Source organism: Phoca vitulina, unplaced genomic scaffold (genome assembly GCF_004348235.1).
Source record: "Phoca vitulina isolate PV1807 unplaced genomic scaffold, GSC_HSeal_1.0 scaffold2, whole genome shotgun sequence".
In the NCBI taxonomy this organism is placed as follows: Eukaryota; Metazoa; Chordata; class Mammalia; order Carnivora; family Phocidae; genus Phoca; species Phoca vitulina.
Genome location: NW_022589705.1, coordinates 58,525,342 through 58,548,471, shown reverse-complemented (window position 1 = coordinate 58,548,471; position 23,130 = coordinate 58,525,342). Strand labels below are relative to the sequence as shown.

General features: G+C 41.7%; 2 protein-coding genes across 5 annotated transcripts in view; one reads left to right on the top strand and one right to left on the bottom strand.

The window, feature by feature from the left end:
• HSPB11 (heat shock protein family B (small) member 11) overlaps nt 1-115 on the bottom strand; it is a 40,201-nt gene extending 40,086 nt beyond the window's left edge. The window contains exon 1 of the mRNA XM_032428509.1: nt 69-115. The gene's annotated coding sequence lies outside the window, so the exon portion shown is untranslated. The remainder of the gene's footprint in view (nt 1-68) is intronic.
• On the top strand, nt 50-21,150 carry LRRC42 (leucine rich repeat containing 42). Of its 4 annotated transcripts, none has more exons than XM_032428449.1 (8): nt 50-195; nt 5,429-5,915; nt 12,101-12,232; nt 13,427-13,545; nt 14,788-14,876; nt 15,046-15,159; nt 18,928-19,012; nt 20,650-21,150. In XM_032428449.1, the coding sequence occupies exons 2-8, from the start codon at nt 5,443-5,445 to the stop codon at nt 20,922-20,924; spliced, it is 1,287 nt and encodes a 428-aa protein (XP_032284340.1). In that variant the 5' UTR covers nt 50-195; nt 5,429-5,442; the 3' UTR covers nt 20,925-21,150. The 4 variants fall into 4 exon arrangements, with proteins under 4 accessions (XP_032284340.1, XP_032284318.1, XP_032284328.1 ...); XM_032428427.1 differs by lacking the exon at nt 50-195 and adding an exon at nt 600-1,202; XM_032428437.1 differs by lacking the exon at nt 50-195 and adding an exon at nt 1,003-1,202 and having other exon boundaries at nt 18,940-19,012; nt 20,650-21,146.
• Nucleotides 21,151-23,130: the final 1,980 nt, after the last annotated feature.

Sequence of the window (23,130 nt, the reverse complement as noted above, 5' to 3'; positions counted from 1 at the left end):
CCCCGCCCCTCGCCAGCCCCGCGGTCCCACGGCGCCAGGTCGCCCCCAGCCCCCTCCCTCCTCCTAACCTCTCTCGGTCCCACCCTCCCTAGCTTTGTGCCCGCGGCGCCGAGCCGCTTCCCCCATCAGCCGCGCCGCGGGAGGAGGGAGCCGCCACCGAGAAGCTGCCGCTCGCAGCCCCGGGCAGGGGCACAGGTAGGTGGCGGCCGCGGGCTGGGCCGCTCACGCAGCCCGGGGCTGCGAGTGGGGGCGGGGGCGGGGTGTGAGGGAGGGGCGGAGTGGGGGAGGGGTAGACCGGGAGGGACGGGGTTGGGGTGTGGTTTGGGTGAGAGATGTGAGGATGAGGATAAAGGGTTGTGGGAGATGGGTTTAAGGGTGGGGTCGGGGTGCCGCGTAGGGTATTTGGGGGCAAGGTGGGAGAAGGGAGCTGGGTTAGTTTGGGCGGGCTTGGGGAGGGGCATGCGTGGGAATTGAGGGAGGGATGGAGAATTGCAGTACTGAGGAAGGGGAAAACGGAGTGGGATTTGAGAAGTGTAAGAAGGAAAGGATCTAGGATTGGAATAGAAGGGGTGGGGTCTTGGGGGTAGGGAAGAAAAGTTGGGGCTGTGGGTTGTGAAGTTGGGCATCGTGAGGAGTGAAGGAAGGGGATTTTGAAGGTTATAGACAGAAGACAAGAAAAGGAATGGGGAGATTGGAGTCCTAGGAGAGGGAATTCCAGAGACTGGGAGGAAGGGAAGAATACTTGGTGAAGGACAGAGGAAGAGTGCCTGGGGGTGGAACCGATGGGGGTGGAACCGTGCAGGGAAGGAAAGAGAGGCAGGTGGAGGTGGGATTGCCTGTTTGGGACCAGGAACCTCATTTCAGAAGGGCCTTGGTAGGATTGGAAGGGCCTGAGGTGTGAGAGGTAGGGACAGGGATGCTGGGACTGGATGAAGGGAGGGGAGTTAGGATTTGGAGTGTAGAGATGGGGTTTTATGTTAAAAATTCTTGAGTTGGCAGGTAGAAGAACGGTAAGAGTGTCAGGATGTAGGAGAAATTGGCATGCTCCTGGAGGGAAGTAGGGAGCTGGGTATGGTGGGGCCTTTGGAGCTTTGGGGGAGGAGAGGGTATGGGTGAGAAGGCAGGTAGGAAAGTGCACTCTGTAGGGAAAAAAATGAGAGGAGTGGAAAATTGAATAATGGTGGTGACACAGAACAACCAAGGTAAGATCGTTAGTTGGTTATTGGTGGTTTGGAACTAGTTTCTGTCCAAGTTTTTGTGTAGAAATTTTCTCAAGAATACTGCGTTTTCAAATAAACCAAGGGTGTCTGAAGCCTTGGGATGGAGGCCATGGCTTGACAGATGTTTTCCTGGTGTGTGGATGTGGGTAATTTCTGCCCTGGCAGAGGGAGGAAGGGAGGCCTCATTGTAGCTCTGTCCTGGCTCTGTTCCCACCAGCTCTTTCCTCAGATGTCCACTGGTTTTTTTATCTCCCCCCTGCCCCCCCCCACCCCCAGCTTAACCCAGTGAATACCAGAAGGATCAAACAGGTGGGTGAGATTAATTTTTAACATCTTTTTTTAATCCTTAAGGCTGACGTCATATTTTTATTCTTGAGAGACAGCATCATGCAGTGGAAAGAGCTTGAGCTTTGGAGTAATACAGCCTTGAGATTGAATTCGGGCTCTGCCACTTAGTAGCTCTGTTCCTTAAGTAAGTTACTTTACTTCTCTGAGCCTTTTTACCTGTTAAATGGCAATCCTGACCTCATAGGATTGTTGAGGGTTACGTGAGATCACTTAATTTTGAGTACCTAGCACAATGCTTAGCAACTGCTGGGTGCTTAATAAATGGTAGCTATCACACCCAGTATCATTATCATCGTCACCATCATTACTATGATTTATTTTTAGGGGATTGTTAGTTTACCTACTAAAGTTAGGTGCTTTCTTTTTCCCTTCAAATTAGAGAGTCATAGATTCGGTTCACAATTTTAATCCTGTGGCCTCTGTCTCTGGTTCCCTCCCTCCAGTCCACTTGATTGGGATGGTCCTGCTTCTTGCTTGGTAAACTGGCTTCTAGATCTAAAAAGTTGTCATATTTAGTTATCAATTATTTTAGTTTGCCTCTTATTGAAAGAGGCTGTAGAGAACTGAGTTCTTTATGTAGTAAGGTTACATTTTATTCATTTGATGAAATGGAATGCTTTGTGGTAACTTTGGATCATTTGTGGTGACTGAAAACTAGAACATGCACTGTGTAATATTTTTCTGTGGGGTTGTATGGTTTACAAAACTGCCTCTCTGGAGACAGGCTGGAAGACCATCAGAATGCCCTGTTACTCTCTTGATCTAATATAAAATATAGTTAATGCAGATCTAAACTGGACATTCTTGCAGATACTAATTATTTTAATTTTCGAGTTTGTAGGGGGTTATTGCCATGGTATAGAACAGGCCCTGTCGCTTGAGGGCCCATTTATAATAGACCACCGTGTACAACAGCCAGGCATAAGCAAAACCAAGTATAGAAGCTGTATGTGGAATTCTCTTGCCTTTATGGTTCTTAACCTTGCAAGGTTTAAACATTAATTTAATTCTTAGGTCATTTTATAGTATCTCACAAACTCTCGGGAAGCTTCTTATTGAGAGAATGCAAGATGCACAAATTTAGTAGTAGAAATCAAAGGTTACCAGGATTTCCTGAACCAAGGTTATTAGTTCCTCAAGTACCTTCATTGAAGAGCAGAGGAGCCTTGGGGCTTCTGGACAGATAATGTGGATTTTACTCTTCAGGAAGTACGGGAGTTTTTTTCATCATTTAGAAAGACAACTAGCATTTGATTAGGAATTTAGAAGTAAAAAATAGCCAGAACTGTGCCTTTTTTGAAAGTGATCCATACAAAGAGAAGCTGCCAGGATTTGGGGCAGCCTGGGTTAGCGTCCTTACTCTGGTCCCAGGCTGCTTGTGCCATCTGCTGGATGGAATCAGACTTTTCTGATTTTCACCTGAAGTGGTCATTTATCCATTTGTCCATTTGACTCCAAAGTTTGTGGAACACACTGTTGGGGTGAGGGTTAGGAGTAATATGCATGGGCAGACCCTGTTTCATTGTCAGGGAGCTTATGGTGTGCTGATCCATTATAATATGTTCTCCTCATAGAGTTTGCCTTTCTATTATTACAATCAAGTTATTCCTTTTTAGGGCCATGCCTGGTGACTAATTTCTGATCCACGGGTAGAGTAGGGCTCTGAATGTCCAAATCCAGGGATAAAGACTGAGGGCATCTGCTTTATCTCCTCATCAAGATTAAAGTCTGTGAGGTTGCAGGTGCCAGATGCTGGAAGAAGAGCTTAGAATATGTGAGGCATCTCCTTAGCAGCAGTCCCTGGCAAGAGTATGGGTTATAAGAGCTGGCACCATGACAGGAATTTTTTGTCTGAGTGTTAGGTTTTTTTCCCCTGGTAGTACCAGCAGCAATATCCTCCCATCATTTGCTTTGCTTCTACCACCTGCAGAAGGGTCTGGCAAGTAGGGGAGGAGCCTGCAGCTGTTGTCTAGAAGAGGAGCTGGCTCCTAGCAACAGTATCAGCAGGCCCTGCAGCTCAGGGGCCTCTGAGGTCCCTCAGTCTGTCCCTTTGAGGTCTCACCCTTCCTCTCATTCAGTTCAGCATGTATCTGTTGGGGGCTTACTCAGTACTAGGCACTGTGTTGGGCCTGGGAAAAAGAGATGATTCAAGTCAAATAAGTGCCTTACCTTCAAAGAGCTCACAGCTCTGGGAACATTAGCAAGTTAACATAGCACAGAGTGCTAAGTGCTATATATAGAGGAGAAACTGGTGCTCTGGGAAAACCAGACAGGCATGCACTGGTGCAGGGGTTAGTGAAGATTTCCCAGGAGAGGGATGGTGGTTGAGCTGAGTTTTAATGATGAATAAGGATTAACTAGGTCAGGAAAGCAGAGAAGGATGTTCCAACCAAAGGGAGCAGAATGGGCAAAGACCAGTGGGACAAGAGAGCACAGCCAACTTACTTGGGTCGTATGGCATGGCTGAAGAGTAGGGCGTAAGAAGCTGAGCAGGAAAGGCTGAGGCTGTCAGGCTAGGCAGGGCCCTTCTTTCTGATGTGCTTTTACACACATAATTATCCTCGGGAGAAACAGGGATTGTACTGATGCCCACAAACAGGATCACTGTTTGATCTCCAGAGACTCAGCATTTTTGATCACTGACTTGATTGTTTGCTGACACTTATACATGGCATCAGAGCTATATCCCAGCCCTGCATTGATGATGAGAAGCTGGGTTAGTTCACTCTAAAAGTGTGAGTCTTTTAAAGATAATGGCAGCAATTTGACATATATAGAATTTTAGTTCTCACTACTCTTTAAATTGTTGTGGAAATGATAATCAAATACTTTCATTTAACATAGCAATTTTTTGTGTAATTTGAGATCTCACAGTTTCTCAGGAAAACATACTTTATCCAATTAATGCTTGAGCACAAAATGTCACCCGTAGGATTGCATAAATGCCCACTGTTTTTGGTGTTTTGCCTTACCTCAAAAGTGACCTAATAGATGTGTCCAAGGGGTAGAATCGCTTTTTTTTTTTTTTTTTTTTTTAGCTCTTGTGATGGAGGTCTTTCTTTGTAGATCCAAAAAACCCTGTTGCTGATGGTCTATGCAAGACTTAGCAAATGAGTAGACTTTAGTTCCACAAATACCCACTCAGGGTCTGTTATATGCCAGAACACCATGTTAGGGAGTCTGGATGAATTAAACATGCTCCCTCTCCTCAAGAAACTCAAACTAGTGGAACACAGGCCCAGAAAATAAATCAGTAGCAAAACACTGAGTCAACAAAGATGTCGAAGGTCCAAAGGTAGCAAGGAAGTTATTAGTTTCTGGTCTTTATTCTGTGCGTAGTTATGTTTTTAAAAACAGAAATAGTAAATTCTGTATGTACTGTTTGTAACTTGCAAATCAATAAAAATTTTATGATTTTAATGGCTGCATAACATTCCATGGTATAGATGTATCATAAATGACTTAATAGCACCCCTGTTGTTGGACATTTAGGTTGTTTCCAGTTGTTTTGCAATTATCAACTGTGCTGCCATGACTTTTCCTTGTAGATGACTCTGTGCGCTTCTGTTAACTTCCCCAGGGTGAACTTTAGAAATGAGATTTGAGCTGGCTTTTGAAAGATGAGTAGGAGTGCACCCGATACGAAGAAGAGGGGAAAGTAGGAGACGGCATTCCAGATAGAGGCAGTAGAGGCAACCTGCTGTGTCAGAGTTCACAGGCAGCTGGGAAGCTTTGTTTCCCCAGACCAACCAAAGGGCCTTCCTGGTAGGCTCATAAAGCTCTGGGCACAGCAAGATGAAGTTACATGTTACAAATGGCATGTTAATTGGGTTTGCTTCCTTTGTGCCTTGCTTTTACAGTTGCAACCAAGGCAATGTCTTACTACCTCAACTCAGAAAACCACCTGGACCCAGGACCCATCTATGTGCGAGAAAATGGTCAGCTGCACATGGTCAATCTGGCCTTGGATGGTGTCAGGAGTAGCCTGCAGAAGCCAAGGCCTTTCAGACTATTTCCCAAAGGCTTCTCTGTGGAGCTTTGCATGAACAGGGAAGATGATACTGCACAGAAAGAGAAGACTGATCATTTCATCTTCACATATACCCGGGAGGGGAATCTTCGGTACTCTGCCAAATCTCTCTTCAGCCTCGTCCTGGGCTTTATCTCCGACAATGTTGATCACATTGATTCCCTTATTGGCTTTCCTGAGCAGATTGCTGAAAAGCTATTCTCTGCTGCAGAAGCCAGACAGAAATTCACAGAGCCAGGTGCGGGGCTGAGGGCTTTACAGAAATTCACAGAGGCCTATGGAAGTCTGGTACTTTGCTCCCTGTGTTTGCGAAACAGGTGGGTATTCTGATTAGGATATTGAGTATTTTGGGGGGGTGTATTAATTCTGTCTAGTTCTGGGGCTTAGTGGGCTTGGGGGCTTCCCCCATCAAATAGCACTTCAATTTAAAGCTCCCAAATACAAAGTGGCAGGCCATTTTGAGAAAAATCAATGTCTTTCTCCCTACCTACTCCCCCCACCAGAAAACATAGCTTTATTTTGAAACCATTTTGCCACTGCTTTGATTGCCACCACTCCTCCATTCAGTAAAAAAAAGTACTCTTCTACCAACTTTTCTAGTATGAGAAAATAGAAATGACAAGATATGATCTGCCAAATATCTCTTGGTATGCTCTTGGGGATGTGGAGATTAGTAACCAGAGTTCTGGGCCCTGTTCCAATTTTCAGACCTCTAGATATTGAGCATTAGATAAAAAGCAACTTTAAAAGAGTGATTAAAATTTGAAGTATCCTAAAGTTTGGAAATTTTCAAATAAGGTCTGTTCACTTTAAAAATAAACTGCCAGTTATTTTACCAGCAGAAGATGGGTTTATTCAGGAATAAAAGAGAATTGCAATTTGGGACAATCAAGCTATGGCAAAACCACAGGCAAGTCAGGGGGAACAAAGGAGAGGCATACTTTTTTAAGGAGAAAAGAGGGAAGTTGGGAAGGTTGTTACGAACTTAAAGAACTTAAAGACTGTTGGAGTAAACTAGGAGTTCAAAGTGTGGTGGCTTTTCATTGATGAAGCTATTGCCATGGGGGATGAGGAAAGTGTTTCTTCCTTTGGCTGGGAATGGTAGAGTAGTATCCACGTGAAAAGTCAAGTCCATGTAAGGTCAAGTTGGGCTCTTCCTGTTGGGTCTAGGGTGTGAGAGCTCCCCCTGCTGAAACCTCACAACTTCCGTTTTAGTGAGGCTTCCCCATGACTCATTTTGACAGGTCCCAACACCAAGGTCTGTTTTCTAGCAGAGCAGATGTTTTCTCTTGTGACTTGCCTTTGCTCATATTACTTTTACTGATTTCTTTAAAGTTTTTAGGGGCACCTGGGTGGTTTAGTTGGTTGAGCATCCTGGACTCTTTTTTTTTTTTTTTAATTTTTTTATTGTTATGTTAATCCCCATACATTACATCATTAGTTTTAGATATAAGCATCCTGGACTCTTGTCCTCAGCTCAGGTCTTGATCTTGGGGTCATGAGTTCAAGCCCCACTTTGGGATCCACTTAAAAAATAAAATAAATCAAGTTTTTATTCCACCATCATGTAAAATGACTTTTAAAGCATCTACTAATTAAAAAAAAAACAAAAAACTATAGAGGTGCCTGGGTGGCTCAATAGGTTGAGCATCCAGCTCTTGATCTCAGCTCAGGTCTTAATCTCAGGGTTGTGAGATCAAGCCCCATGTTGGGCTCTACTCTGGGCATGGAGCCTACTTAAAAAAAAAAAAAAAAACCTTTAAAAAACCGTGGAAAATTTAAAAATAGAAACTGCCATGGAAAATAATTCAAACACAGAATTTCTCCAGAGGCAGCTACTGTTGACAATTTCTTTTATATCATTCCAGAGTTACCTCGTACACATGCATGCACCTGCGGCTCTCCCCTTTGTTACGCAAGTGGCAGCACGCTGCTTACACTGTTAACGCACCTGGCTTTATGTATTTTAAGAATCATTGGCCGTCAATACCTGTAGATTTTAGGAATAACTGTAGTATGCCATTAGGTGAACTTTTTTTGTGATCAGAAAATGTGCAAGGTAGCTTACTATTAAGATGTACCATCAATATGACCATTAAAACAAGGCTAAAAAAATAGCATGTAAGAGGAGAAAGTCATATCAGAAAGCATAAGCTAAACTCATATGCTTTAAAAAACAAGAGGGGCACCTGGGTGGCTTAGTCGGTTAAACATCTGCCTTCGGCTCAGGTCATGATCTTCAGGTCCTAGTATTGGCCGTTGGGCTCCGCGCTTAGTGGGGAGTCTGCTTCTCCCTCTCCTTCTGTCCCTCCCCTCACTCATGCTCTCTCTCTCTTCCTCTCTCTCAAATACAATAAAAAAAAAAAAAAAGTCTTTAAAAAACCAAAAAGAAGCAGTCTTTATTTAATTGGCTCATAGAATCAACGGTTTCACCCCAGTCCAAACATTGTACTTTAAAAAGACAAGGCATAAACACATGCAGATAGGAGCATAGCCGTGGACTTAGAAACTGAGCGGGTACCTCTTAAAAGCTCTGTCTCTATGCTGTGGTTAGTCATGGCTGAGCTTGGGGCTGCTTCCAGTAGAAAAAAGAATTACCTTGCCTAAATGAAAAGCCAAGCAATATTTCATTGTAGCACATATATTTAAAATACATTTTACTCCTTCATGCTTTGTTTCAAGTTATTTATGTTCACTGTAGAAAAAATAGAACAATGAAAAGTAGGATTATGATAGATGCCTTGTTTTAAAATTATAAAGGCAGTATATATTTGGGAAATATATAAAGCTGTAATTTTAAGAAATTCATAATCCCACTATTCATGATAATCATTTTCAAATATATATCTTTAGGGGCGCCTGGGTGGCTCAGTCATTAAGCGTCTGCCTTTGGCTCAGGTCATGATCCCAGGGTCCTCGGATCAAGCCCCACATGAGGCTCCCTGCTCAGCAGGAAGCCTGCTTCTCTCTCTCCCACACTTCCTACTTGTGTTCCCTCTCTCTCTGTCAAATAAATAAAATCTTTTTTATATATATATATGCACACACACACACATCTTTATACATTTGGGAATATACTCCATGTACAACTTGTATTCTGTTTTACCCCTCCATCTACTGTTCTAGCTTAAGTATTTCTCATGATAGTGCAAGTGCTTTTTATTCATTTGTGATGTCTATATATACCACTCCAGTGGTCAGATTGGAACTGAATAGCACACTTTGATTCACGTTTGACAAGCACATAAATTAGTAGCAATTCTAGAAAGCAGCTTAGCTACATGTATCAAGAGCCTTAAAAATATCCATACCATTTGATCCATTAATTCCTTCTATTGGGAATCTATCCTAATTTTTTTTTATTTATTTATTTGTCAGAGAGAGATCACAAGCAGGCAGAGCAGGCAGAGGGAGAAGCAGGCTTTCCGCTGAGCAAGGAGCCCGATGCGGGACTTGATCCCAGGACCCTGGGATCAAGACCCAAGCCGAAGGCTGGTGTTTAACCAACTGAGCCACCCAGGTGTCCCTATTCTAATTTTTAATGTAATACTCAGACATGGAACAAATACTTTCATATAAGGGTGCTCATTATAACACTGTAATAGCGAAAACCTGAAAGCTGAATATCCAACAATAGGAGATGAGTTAAGCCAATTATGGTACATTCATATGGTGAAATATTATATAGCTATTAAGATAATATTGAAAGATCATTTAAAATGCTGTGAAATGTTCATATATAACACATTTAAAAGGATTAAAATTGCATACACTATATGATCCAATTTTTTTAAAAAATTAGGAATTTTTATATGTATTACATATATAGAAAGAAAAGAAACATTTCAAAATGTAATCTGGATAATGGGATTGCGTAATTTGTTTTAATTTTCTTTATAATTTTTCACATTTTCTTAATTTTTTCTACAAGAAATGTGTATTTTATAAAAAAAATAGAAACATTTTTAATGTGATCTTTTGGCTCATATTTTATTGCAACAATTCTAAACTTTGCTGTCTTGTTCAGATACAAGGTTAAGATTTTCAATTGTGGGGGCGCCTGGCTGGCTCAGTCGGAAGAGCATGGGACTCTTGATCTCGGGGTCATGAGTTTGAGCCCCACATTGGGCGTAAAGATTACTTAAAAATAAAATCTTAAAAAAAAAAAAAGAAAATTTTCAACTGTGATCCCAAACTTCCCTTCTCCTCTTGAATCCCCAGAGGAAAATAGGAAGAGGACAGGAGATTTGGGTTTGCATTTATAATCCAGGGCTGATGCTATAACAGCAAAGGTTTCACCAGCACGAAAGGGTTCAGATCAAAGGGAAAGAGATTGAGAAAATTATTGAAAATAAGATAGTTGGGGAGGTTGGGACACTTACTGTGTTAGGGTAGGTCACAAAGCTGCTTGTCGGAAGGAGAAGCCAGTGTTTTTGCAACTGGGTTCCAGCGCTATAAAAACTATTTCCTTCCTGTGTTGAAAGCCCAGTGATTTTTAATCCAGCTAATGGTACTGGGAGGCAAGTATGTTTTCCTTAAATGCCACCCTGTGTAATGAAGTGATTATAATAACTACCATGAAATGAGGTTCTATCAGATGCCTGTACTTTTGGAATATTGTTTATAGTTTTCTTAGTAATCCTTAAAAGAAGTAATCATTTGCCCCATTTTCAGCTGTAAAAATTGAGGATCAGAGAGGTTAAGTAACTTCACAGTCACACAAGTGATTAGGGTTGCTACAATCCAAACTTAGTTGTATCTGACACTAAAATTTGTGTTCTTTCTGTTGCTTCTCCATTACACTATTCTGAACTCGTTAAGGGACAAATTGGAAGACCAGTGTTGAGCAAGACCCTAGAGCTTTGAAAATGTCCTAGATAAGCATCTAGTAGTGTCTATGGCTTTGCATGTTGGTTTCTCAGCCTTGATTTTTGTAATGTTTGTTAATCACATTATACATTGTTATGTGCTTCGCAGATAACCCTTGTTTCAGAATTACTGAAAATCTTTTGGTTAATTGATCAAAGGATGTGTGTTTTCCTTTCTCTGATTGCCAGTAATCCCCCAAATCCCCATTAACCCACTTCAATTCTGTGATTGGAAGATGGAAAACAGCAGCTTTATTTACAGTGCAATTAAAATGCGTCTGAGGAAATAAGGCTCAATTGTGTACCCAGCTGAGCTCTGTCACCAGGCAGCTTAGAGAGGGTATCAATGCCCCAGGCCATCTGTACCTAGTAGTCAGGCCAGCAATCAGCTTCAGTACATCTTACTTTGGCGATAGGAAGAAAAGAGATCTAACTTCTGTCTTGCCCTCATATTATTCCATCTTGTTTTTGGTAATTATGACCCTACTGACAAAGAGAGAACTGAACACTTTTAAGTGTAACTCCACAGATCCTAGCATACCATTTTGCTGTAGAAACTTCTAGACACCTGTGAGGAAAGTGGATGAGAAAGGCATGCTCTTGCCACAAGTCAGTTTTCCTGTTCTCTTAGGATCCTCTCTCTATTTCCTGTCACACCTAATCACTTTTCATTTTTTTCTCACTGACATCATCTGAAATAGATGAACAACTAGAAAGCAGGGTGGAGGCCCTACCCTGGGCTGTGGAATGCCCTTTTGATCTCCTTTTCCTCTCCAGAGGCCTCCCTGATGCTTCCTGATAACAGTTTGGCAAGGTGCTCCAGTGTAATTAAATTGTTTGTGCTCACAGGTTTGTCTTAACCATCTAGACGAGACGGAGTCCTTGTAGTCTGTCATACTGCACGTACTTTCAGAGTAAAGTTAACAGGCACAGTGGAGTGGGCAGCTACTGAAACCTGTGTTTGAATAGAAATGATAAAACGTGATCTGCCAAATAGCTCTTGGTATATTCTTGGGGACGTGCAGAGATTAGAGCCTAGAGTTCCAGGCTCTGTTCCAGTTTTCAAACCAGTAGAGCGTAAGATAAAACGGAACTTCAGGGGGCGCCTGGGTGGCTCAGTCGGTTAAGCATCTGCCTTTGGCTCAGGTCCTGATCCTGGAGTCCTAGGATCGAGCCCTGCATCAGGCTCCCCACTCAGCGGGAAGTCTGCTTCTCCCTCTCTCTCTTTCTCCCCTCCTCCTGCTCTTTCTCTCTCGCTCACAAATAAAATCTTTAAAAAAAAAAAAAAAAAAACTTCAAAAGAATGATTAAATTTTGAGAATCCTAAAGTTTGGAAATTCTCCCATAATGTCCCATCACCAAGGTTTGTCTTCTGACAAAGCAGGTGTTTTCTCTTGTGTCTTGCTTTTGCGTGTATATTTTTATTTAAAAGTTTTTACTCCACCATCATGTAAAAAGACTCAAGGCATTCACTAATTAAAAAATTCAACCTATGCCCACATAGAAATTGGTGAAGTCTGCTTATTACATAGTTCCTTGTCCTGATGGAATGTTGACTATATCACAAAGCCACAAATGATAATGTTTTAAAAGAAGGAAAAGAAAAGCTATTGATTACTCTCCATGCCCCACAGATATCTGGTGATTTCAGAAAAACTTGAGGAAATTAAGTCTTTCCGGGAGCTGACCTGCCTGGATCTTTCCTGTTGCAAGCTTGGAGATGAGCATGAACTTCTAGAACATCTCACCAATGAGGCCCTTTCTAGGTATTGACCTGCCACCACTTGTAGATGAATTGTTGTGTTTTGTTTTTAAAGGATGATCCAGTGGGATCATCTTGAAGAGTGCTGATTACTTTCCAATCCTGTGTTTATTTGCTAATTTTTTTTATTTCCTAAAACATTTTCAGTCTCCTTTACTGGGCACAAGCAACATAGATTGAACAGTTCTTAGGAAAGTAAGTCAGTTGGTTCATTTTCTAAATAACCTTTATTTCAACATGTAATACATGAAACTACCTGGGGTAAAAATGATTTTGCCCTTAGTTTGTCCAGTCCTAGTTTATTCTAACAAGAAATACTTAATATAGTTGTCTATAATCGTTCTTTTCTATTTTAACTATCAATGAACTATAAATTATTTAAAAAGTAAACTATTAAAGACCACCTAATTCTTTTCAAGAACCATAATTTAAAGAAATCGCCCAGTTTATACCATTCACAAATAGTCCAGCTGATCTCCAGTTGCTCAGTCTGGCCAGCAGACAGGAGGCCAGACAGATTCCTTTGTGGTTTCATAAACAGCCAGAAGCATAACAGCATGACAAACTTGAGTCTGACCAGCTTCCTGGGGCCTGCCTCAGACGGCGACACCTACACTCTGCCCCATACAAAGGTATTTTTGTGTGAGGTTTAGTAAAGTTTCAGATGTCTTGTGTGTGGGATCATGGAGCAGATTAATACACTAATTTCAGGTTAGCTGGATGGATTGGATTATGGGTATACCTAAAAACCTATCTGAAAATCTAGATTTATAAAGCTAGTTAAATTTAGAGGATTGTTTGCTTTGCAAAAAGAATTCTCATAGGAGTTCTTTAGTAGACTTTCCTGACATATTTAGAGTGTTTTTGGTTTTCACATAGGATTTGTCATGAATGCAGCTTTTGTGTTAAGCAAGGTATATTTATCCCCTTAATGAAGTCCCTGTTTACCTCATTTGACCGTATACCCTTAGTGCCCTCTGCCATCTGAGATTAGTACCACATGACACTTTGATCCCTAAGTTAACCCTCAGTCAGTAAATAGCACCAGAAGGTTTATAACTCTGTTAAATGCATTGGGTGTGAAATAACAGGATGTAGAAGATATTTTGTATTTTTAGATGAAATTTATGAAAGCCTGTTCTTGTACGTAGGCTTTCTCAGATTCTACATGATTTACTTATGGACTTTGTTTCCCTAGTGTAACTCAGCTCCACCTGAAAGATAACTGTCTGTCTGATGCCGGCGTGCGGAAAATGACAGCACCAGTTCGAGTGATGAAAAGAGGCCTTGAAAATCTAACATTATTAGACTTATCTTGTAAGTTTCATTCTAAATTATAGTTCTTAACATTGGAAGAATGGCTTTAGAAATCACCTAGTTCTTCCCCTTCCCCGTCATTTTAGAGGTGATAAGATTAAGGGCGGTGACTTTCCTAGGTGCCACAGCCAGTTAGTGGCAGAGGAGGGGTAAAGCCAGAGGCACTTGACTCCTGATCACATACCTTTCCTTGTATGCTGCCACCTCTTTAGGGTAGGAAAAGCCTTGCCACATTCATCTGGGCCACTCACGGTGTGCAGACAGGGCAGCTTTTCATCATATTCATGGCATACATAAGGGACATTTGGCTCACCTTTACTTTCTTTGAGTTGCTGATACAGAGTGTCTGTCAGCTAAGTCTTTTAATCAATACTTGCTTGATGAAAATCTGGATGAATTCACAGTGTGATAACAGGATTAATCAGATGTTGACTTCAGTGCTAGAAAGTTGATAGAGATCATTTACAATTTAACTGAGCACCCATTCAATATATGGCAGGACGGTATGGTGTCAAAAGAATGAAAGGAACAGGGGTTTAAGGTCAGAGGACATTCCTTGGTCTGCTACTTTTTTTTAACAGCTGTGTACCCTTGAGCAAGTTATTTAACCTCTTTGAGCCTCGACTTCTGTAAAATGAAGACAGTAGTCAATGTCCAACCTCCCTCCCAGGAAAGTGTTTTTATTCAGCAAGTATTTTTTGAGCATCTAGAATGTGCCAGGTGCATTTTACTCATGGCTTTGAGGACTCAATGCTAAATGTAGTACTCTCTGATTTGAGAAGGTAATATGTATGAAAGATTTCTGAAAACAGTACAAGTTAGTAAGAGTAGTAATAGTCTCTGTCTAAATACCTTTGAAAATCTTTTTAAAATATTTTTACTTTGGAGGTGGAATAGCCATGGGCAGAGTCCAGTAAACTATTTTAATACATGTTTATGTATGCTGTTTTCATAAGGCTCCAAATTAAACTCTTCGGGATAACTTCCTGGTTTATTTTTCTGCTAATCCCCACCTCCTAGAAAGTTAGAGCTTTATATAAAGATCTTAAGGGTCATCTAGTGTCGCTGTTCCATATTACAGACAGGATGAAGATAAGATTCTTATATTAGTTTTCTCTGAAAAGTTTGCTCACTTAATACTTTATATTTTATCATTGTTTGGCCTTTTTTCTGAGCTTATTGTTGGAGTTTAGTAGTAGCTCTACTGTATACTGTTATACAGCCTATGTTTTTGACATCTAGGTAACCCTGAGATCACAGATGCGGGAATTGGATACCTCTTCTCTTTTAGAAAACTAAACTGCTTAGATATTTCTGGGACAGGGCTCAAGGTAAGACATTTGCTCCCTTCTCTTATTTCTCCAGACTCAAAATTAGATATTTTTTGCTCCTGCTAATTGGTGTTTAGAAAGGACTGGTATTTGTGATGGTGTTTATTTCCTACTGAAAGCAAGCAAGAATTGACTAGATGTGTGTGCATTCTTGTTCTTTCCCTCATAGGACATCAAAGCCGTCAAACACAAGCTCCAGACCCACATAGGCCTTGTCCACTCCAAAGTGCCTTTGAAGGAATTTGATCACAGTAACTGTAAGACAGAGGGCTGGGCTGACCAGGTACTGCAGATTTTTCTCTCTCACAGTGCATTTGGCTTTTCACTTTAAATCACCAACTGCCGTAGTCAACACTTTGAACAAACCTTAATCTTCCGGGTAGTCTGGCTGAATTACCATCTTCACGTCAAATCGGAGACACTGATGGCCCATACCTAACCCAGCTATTTAAGACAAGGTGTCAGATGCCAGTCCTTAGATCTCATACTCTGATCACTAGTTTGTGCCTCATCCTTATTCGCCCTAGGAGAAAGTGCCATCTTATAAACAACTCAGAAAATAAGCAAATTCTGGCTTGCTATGCAAAAAAGCAGTATGTCCAACTGCAGAAGGACACATTCTCTTAGCAGCGTGTGGATGCTGGAAAGAGAATAAGTCACACTGATAAGGGTCCAAATCTGACTCTTCCCCTTAGTTTGGGCAAATTTCTTACCTCTTAGAGCTTTAGTGAAGAAATGTCTTTCTTGTCCTCTCACTGAGTAAACCCTCCCATTTTCAGCTTCTTGGCTGACTTTCCTTTGATTATCCCTTGTCTTCTTGGTGGTCTTCCTCAACTTAGTATAGACCTAAGTAGGAAGTCAGAAGGTAACCAAGTAGTAGGGCACCAGTAGATGGCAGTTTGTCTGTGGCTGGTGCCTTTCTTCTTCAGACACTTTAATGTTTCTAGAAGACCCACCAAACTGTTTCATTCTGGGTTCCTCCTTGGTTCCACTGTACTGTATGCTGGTGGACCTATCCAAGTGTGTAATTGTAGCATCACCTCCCTATAAGTAATCAAGAAGGGGTGAGTCAGTATTTCAGGAGCACTTTGATGTTTGTCCACAAAATGCATGCTGAAATCGTTACAACAGTTTATAGCGTTGGATGAATCCTACATATATGCAGTGGACTTGGGGCAGGTGTGGGATGGTTATACAAAGGCTTGATGAAGTTTGGTAGCAGGTGACATGGTGGAATGAGCATAGGCTATGGAGTTAAGGAGACATGGGTTTGGGATCCTGGCTGGACAACGCAATAGCTATATGACTTAAGGCAACTTTGAGTTGCTGTTTCTTCATCTATAAAATGCAGAAACCAGGACCTCTCTTACAGAGCTTAGTAAGGATGAAGTAAAATACCTAGCAACCTGGCCTGAAAGTACAGGTGTACCATGGAGATATTGTGGGTCTGGTTCCAGACCACCTCAATGAAGCGAATATTGTAATAAAGCAAATATTGCGGGGCACCTTGGTGGCTCAGTCCGTTAAGTGACCGACCCTTGATTTTGGCTCAGGTCATGATCTCAGGGTCGTGGGATTGAGCCTCACATTGGGCTCTGTGCTCAGTGGGGAGTCAATGCTTGAGATTCTTTCTCTCCCTCTGCCCCTCCCCACCACGCCCTCTCTCTCTCTTTCTCTCTCAGATAAATAAATAAATCTTTTAAAAAAATACAAATACTGCAATAAAAGCAAGTCAAACTAATTTTTTGGTTTCCCAGTGCATATAAAATTTTTGTGTATACTGTAGTCCGTTAGGTGTATAATAGCATTATGTCTAAAAAAATAATGTACTCACGTTAATTAAAAATATTTTATTGCTAAAAATGTTAGCCATCACCTGAGCTTTCAGTGAGTTATCACTAATGACCGTAACACATACAATAATAATGAAAAAATTTGAAATGTTATGAGCATTACCAAAATGTGACACAGAGGCATGCAGTGAGCAACTGCTGTTGAAAAAATGTTGCCCATAGACTTGCTTTACGCAGGGTCGCCACAGACCTTCCTTTCGTAAAAAAACCACAGTACCTGCTAAGCATAATAAAGCCAAGCTCCGAGGTGTGCCTGTAAGTTGATGGGGCTCCTTCATACGTGCAGCTTCATACCATACACCCTGCGCAGGCCCCTAGAGCGTGGCTGCAGCATTTTCCCCATCTCTTGCTGATCCCCTATTGAAATGTTTCGGGCTGACTCCAGTCTCCTCCTGCCCGCACTCTGCAGGTGACACAGGAAAATGAGGCCAACTACCGGGAGTCCCCTTACTTCCCTATCTCTGTCTCAGAATGTCTCCATTTATTCAACCATCTCCTACTTCCCCCTATCCGAAGGGTCAGGTGTGCCACTTTATTCCGGGGATGAGCACTTGAGCGTTTGTTTTTCGGTTACGGTCTCTCAGATCTCCGGCTCTCTCTGGGATATTTAGCTCATAATGATTTCCCTCCACTGCCCCACCCTTCAGTCTTCAGTCTCACACTTTGTTGGCTGTTTGCTTTCTGTGTATAAACATGACTTACTCTTTTTCTAACAGTTCTTTGTCCCCCCGTGCAGCTATGAAGTGGTTTCTAGGATCTTGCCCACCTCCTCACTGCCCACTCAGTTCTTAATCCCTTGTAATCTAGGTCTGGCCTCCATGGCTCTACAGCGGGTGTTTTCTTGAAGGTGGTGTATGATCTCATTCTCCATCTTCCTGGGCTTTTCTGCATTGCTGGTATGAACACGCCTGCCCTACGCTTTCCCCTCCTGGCCTTTTTCCTTATTCCCCTCTCACTTCTCCCTCCAGCTCCTGCTGATTCCTCACTTCCTCCTCTCCTCTTCTGTCTTCTCTCTCCTGGTGATCTTCACTGTTCTTAGAGCCTTAACTGTCCCTGCGGGAAAGATTTTACCTTCTCTGACACATCAGACCCATTCCTAAGTACTGTCCATAAATCTGTACCGGGCGCCAAGATTCAGTGTGGCCAGAACCAAGCTTATTTTCTTCTTCCCTCTCCCCAAGCAGCTCTTCCTATTGACATTCTTATTTCTGTTAGTGGAAGGACTGTTTTCCGTATTGCCCACTGAGTCACCAGGTTTGGTTTATGCTGGCATTCTCTTAGATCTGACCCGTTCCCATGGTCAGGGAGGTATCATAGGAGGGGTGACACCTGGTATTTACTGGGTGCTTTCTGTGGCCAGACACTGCTAACCCCCTCATTTAATCCTCACAGCAGCCTGGGGAGGCTGTGTACTATTATTACTACTGTTTTACAGATGAAAATATTGAGCCTAAAAAATTAAATCACTTGCCAAGGATACCCTGGCTGGTAGGTGGTGGCGCTAAGTCTGGTGTATTTTTACATTCTGTGTTGTCCCGTCTCTGTGTCCTGAAGTGTTTTCCTTGACTTTCTTTCGGTCATTTTATTGTATACTATAATGAGAAATATTAAGTTAAAAGTTCTTATTACTTGTGGTATATGTGAAATAATCACTTTCTTTTTTACATATAGTTTATACTCAGCCAAATTTCCAAAAGAATTTGTAGTAGCTTACAATAAAAATACATTTGTAACAGTTTTAAAAAATGGAAACTGATCATGAAATGTCTTGAGAACATGGAAACATGGGCATTTTACACACATACAAGAGTTGAATTATATTTGGTATATTTTAAGGCATGAAAGTGAGTCTAAGAATGTGTGAAAAGTATTATGACTAAGGTTTTACATTTTATTATTTAAGGATATATACTTTTTTCTAGCTTGCAATAGAGATGAAAATAGACAGGGAATCAGCTTTATAGATTTTTCCCGAGTCATGTAAATACATATATCCAATGTGTTTGTATTCTGATCAATTCCTGCATTAAAACAGAAAATCCAGGCTTGACTTGGTTACTCTTACCACCACCTGTCATCTGAAGTAAGGTTACCGTAAGGATTTGTGTTTATGGAAAGGCAGCTAAGGGAATAAGGAAAGCTTGCGGTTAAAAGCTTAAGATTTTGTTCAGATTCAGATCTTTCCAAATACATTTTAGATTGTTCTGCAGTGGGAACGTGTGACTTCAGAAGCTGTGAAGCCACGAGAAACCGGGGAGCCTCGAACAGCAGCTCAGCACTTCTGTGAGAAATTCCCTTTTCTTTGGAATTTTTGCTATTAGGTTATTTGCACCCTTAAAGCAGTCAGCCCATTTTCACCCAGTGGGAAAAGTAATTATGATAGTATTGACTTAAATAGATCATCAAGACTTGTATTCTCTCAACATGTGACAGTGTAAGTTCACACTTGGCTTTGAGCGCCAGGAAAATAGTTAAATGTATGTATCTCCCATCTTGTCCCAAAAAAGATTTGTAGTGGCACAAAAGTAGAGTACAGAACATTAAAAAAGGAATTAAGTCTATCCAAAAGATTTCTGTCTCAGGTGTCCACCAAAGATGAATGGATAGTGGCGCCTGGCTGGCTCAGTCAGCAGAGCATGCAATTCTTGATCTCGGAGTTGTGAGTTTGAGTCCCAGGTTGGGTGTAGAAATTAGATAAAAATAAAATCTTTAAAAAAATAAAAAAGAAAAAATATGGATGGATGAACAACATGTAGTATTTCCATACAATGGAGTATTCAGCCTTAAGAAGGAAGGAAATTTTGGGGTGCCTGGGTAGCTCAGTTGGTTGAGCCTCTGCCTTCAGCTCAGGTCATGATCCCAGGGTCCTGGGATCGAGTCCCGCATCGGGCTCCTTGCTCAGCAGGAAGCCTGCTTCTCCCTCACCCTCTGCCTGCAGCTCCCCCTGCTTGTGCGTGCTCTCTCTCTCTCTGTCAAATAAATAAAATCTTAAAAAAGAGAGAGAAGGAAGTTTTGACATAGTGTTATAACGTGGATGAAATTTGAAGAAATGACGCTAAGTGAAATAAGCCAGTCAAAAAGAAACATGTTTTGTGATTCTTCTTCTAAGAGGTTCCTAAAATAGTCAAGTTTATAGAGACAGAAAATAGAGTGGTGGGTATCAGGGACTGGGGGGAGGGGAAAGGGAGTTACCATTTAACAGGTACAGTGTTTCCATTTTGCATGAAGTGAAAGTTCTGGAGAAAGGTGGTGGTGATGTTTGCACAACAGTGTGAACGTACTCAGTGCCACAGAGCTATACGCTTAAAAATGATTAAAGTGGTAAATTTATGTATATTTTACATAGTTTTTTAAAGGAGGTAAGCAATAAAATCAAAATGAAGGAAAAATAAAGGTAGCAAAATAAGAATACAGGGCATACCAAAAACTATAGAATAAAGTGGTATCATTTGCTAGGGTTGTGCCCCAAATGTAGCTCTTGTTTAAAAGACAAAGTCCAGATTTTGAATAATATAGGTAACATTTTCTGAGCTTTTATTATGTGCCAAACATTGTGCTGAGCACTTTATATGTTACCTCATTTATCTTCACATCACACTTATGAAATCGGTTTTATATCCTTATAAAGATGAGAAAACTGAATGTCAGAGAGTTTCTTGCCCAAGGCCACTTATCCAGGAAATGGCAGATCTGGGATTTGAATCCAAATCTGTCACGCTCCCATGTGAGTACATGCCTTCAGCCCACGCCAGTGCATATGCCACCGTTACTCGATAGGGCATCCAGAAGAGAATAAAATGAATCCCAGCCTCTCCCTGTTCGGGCCTTTGCCGTCTCCCTCGGATCATCTTAGGACTCGGGCAGGCATTAACACCCCAGCGTGGTTGACTCATTGCCCCTCCTTTCTGTCACTCTTGCAGATGGCAAGCGGACTCGAGCTGAAGCCCCCGTGAAGTGTCCCCTGGCAGACACCCACGGGAACTCTTCTGAGAAGCTCCAGTTCTATAAAGAGAAAGCTCCAGACTGCCATGGGCCATTGTTAAAGCGCGAAGCCGTCTCAAGCCAGGAGTCAAAGAAGAGCAAGAAGAGAGCTTTTGAAGAGCCAGAGAAGGAACAGAGCAACTCTTCGCAGTCTTCAAAGCAGAAATATGTGTGTCTTGCTGTGGAAGACTGGGACTTGTTAAATTCCTACTGATTGGTAGATAGGAGTTGACCTCTTTCCCCCTGACTCTCATGTATGAGGAAAGGGGGCTGATGGTGTTTTCCTTTTTGTTTGACTTTACCTATGGCATTAGCATAGCAAGCGGATATTTCTACTTTTGTGGTGGGGGAGGGGAATGCTATGGAAGTATGTAATAATTTCTAATGTATATTTTCAATACATAGTAATTTTTTCAAATAAACGTTTTTGCTGTCCTTAAGTTCTGCTTGTGAAATGTAGAATGGAGCCACAGAAAATAACAGTTTGGTTTGGGGTAGAAAGCCATGTGAATTAACAAGGCAGCTTAGCATGATTTGTTACTACAAGGTGGCCCAGCCAAGAAGGTAGGTTGTGTGTGTGTGTGTGTGTGTGTGTGTGTGTGTACCGTTATTGACTACCTCCTGTGTGCCACACCCTGTCCATACAACACAATGGAAGATAGGTATTAGCCCCACTTTAGAGTAAGAAAACTCAGCCTCAAGGGGCACCTGGGTGGCTCAGTTCGTTAAGTATCCGACTCTTGATTTCCACTCAGGTCATGATCTCAGGGTCCTGGGATCAAGCCCTGCGTAGGGCTCTGCACTCCACACTCAGCGGGGAGACTGCTTGAGGATTCTCTCTCCCTCTCCCTCTGCCCCTCCCTCCACTTGCATTCTCTCTCTCTCTCTCAAATAAATAAATCTTAAAAAAAAAAATAAAAAAAGAAAACCCAACATCATGTTAGGGGAGTTGATTAAGGTCACAGAGCTCATAAGTGACAGAACCAGAATTTATACTCTTCTATCCTAAAGCCCACTCTCACATTGCCTTTTTTTTTTTTTTAATGTATTATTTGTTTCAGGGGTACAGGTGTGTGATTCATCAGTCTTATACAATTCATAGCACTCACCATTAGCACGTACCCTCCCCAACGTCCATCACCCAGCCACCCCATCCCTCCCACCCCCCTCCACTCCAGCAACCCTCAGTTTGTTTCCTGAGATTGAGTCTCTTACGGTTTGTCTACCTCTCTGGTTTTATCTTGTTTCATTTTTCCCTCCTTTCCCCATGAAGTGGATGGAACTAGAGGGTATAATGCTAAGTGAAGTAAGTCAATCAGAGAAAGACAATTATGATCTCACTGATACGAGGAATTTGAGAAACAAGACAGAGGATCATACATTACCTTCTTAAATAATAGCTACTGTTTATTAAAATCCCAACTATTAAGTCTATGAAGTAAACCACCAAGAATCTTCACATAGTCCTGCAAAGTCAGGATTATCACCTCTATTTGACAGAAGAGGAACCTGAGACCAATAACTTGCCTGAGACCAGTGCTTAAGCTTTATCCTGCATGCAAATTACCTGCGGATCATGTTAAAATGCAGATTCTGGTGAGTAGATCTGGAGTAGGGCCTGAGATTCAACATTTCTAACAAGTTTCCAGAAGATACTAGTGCTTCTAATTTGTGGACCACTTAGAATAGCGAGGCTCAAGACTTTCCCTGTCCAATACGGTAGCCCCTAGTGACATGTGGCCGTTGAGCACTTGAAATGGGGCTAGTCCCAAATTGAGATGTGCTGTAAAATACACACTGGATATCATATCAAAGCACAAAAAAGTATGAATGAAAAAAATCTCCCATTTTTAAGTATTGATTGCATGTTAAAATGGTAATTTGGGGGTTAAAATATTCATTTCACCTGTTTTTGTGTCTAATATGACTACTACAAAGTTTACATGTCTTACATTTATGATTTGCATTATATTTCTACTGGGCAGTGCTGCTGTAGACCATATTCCATCCTTCCGGTGAGCTTAAAGCAGGACTTAACTGGCAAGTAAAAGGAAGGGAGTGAATGCCTCGAGGAATTAATACATTGGCATGACATACCTCAGTGTGACAGGTGTGACATTTGGAAATGCTTTGCAGTTCAACCAGGATTTTAATAAAAGGCGGATCTTGGGTCTGATACATGTTTTGTTTGCTAGGCAAGCTATGTCTGGAAAAGCCTATTGCCCCAGATCATATGAGAAGTTCTGATTCTTCCCACACTTAAGATCAAGCAGAAGACGAATGGGTGTTGAGGTCGGGATAAACCCAAGAGAGTGTATAATGGAAGCCTAGAGTGGGAATGTTTAGACAGGAAGGGGGTAGTGCACTATGACAATGCTCTGAGAGGTAAGGTTGGATGAGAACAGATAATTCGGCAAGCT

Bases quoted from the DNA above. Each gene is read 5' to 3' on its own strand.
- LRRC42 (XM_032428427.1), top strand. From the start codon at position 1,178: ATGGTGGTGACACAGAACAACCAAG. The intron at 12,233-13,426 runs GTATTGACCTGC...TTGTTTCCCTAG, and splicing joins ACCAATGAGGCCCTTTCTAG to TGTAACTCAGCTCCACCTGA. The intron at 14,877-15,045 runs GTAAGACATTTG...TTTCCCTCATAG, and splicing joins TTTCTGGGACAGGGCTCAAG to GACATCAAAGCCGTCAAACA.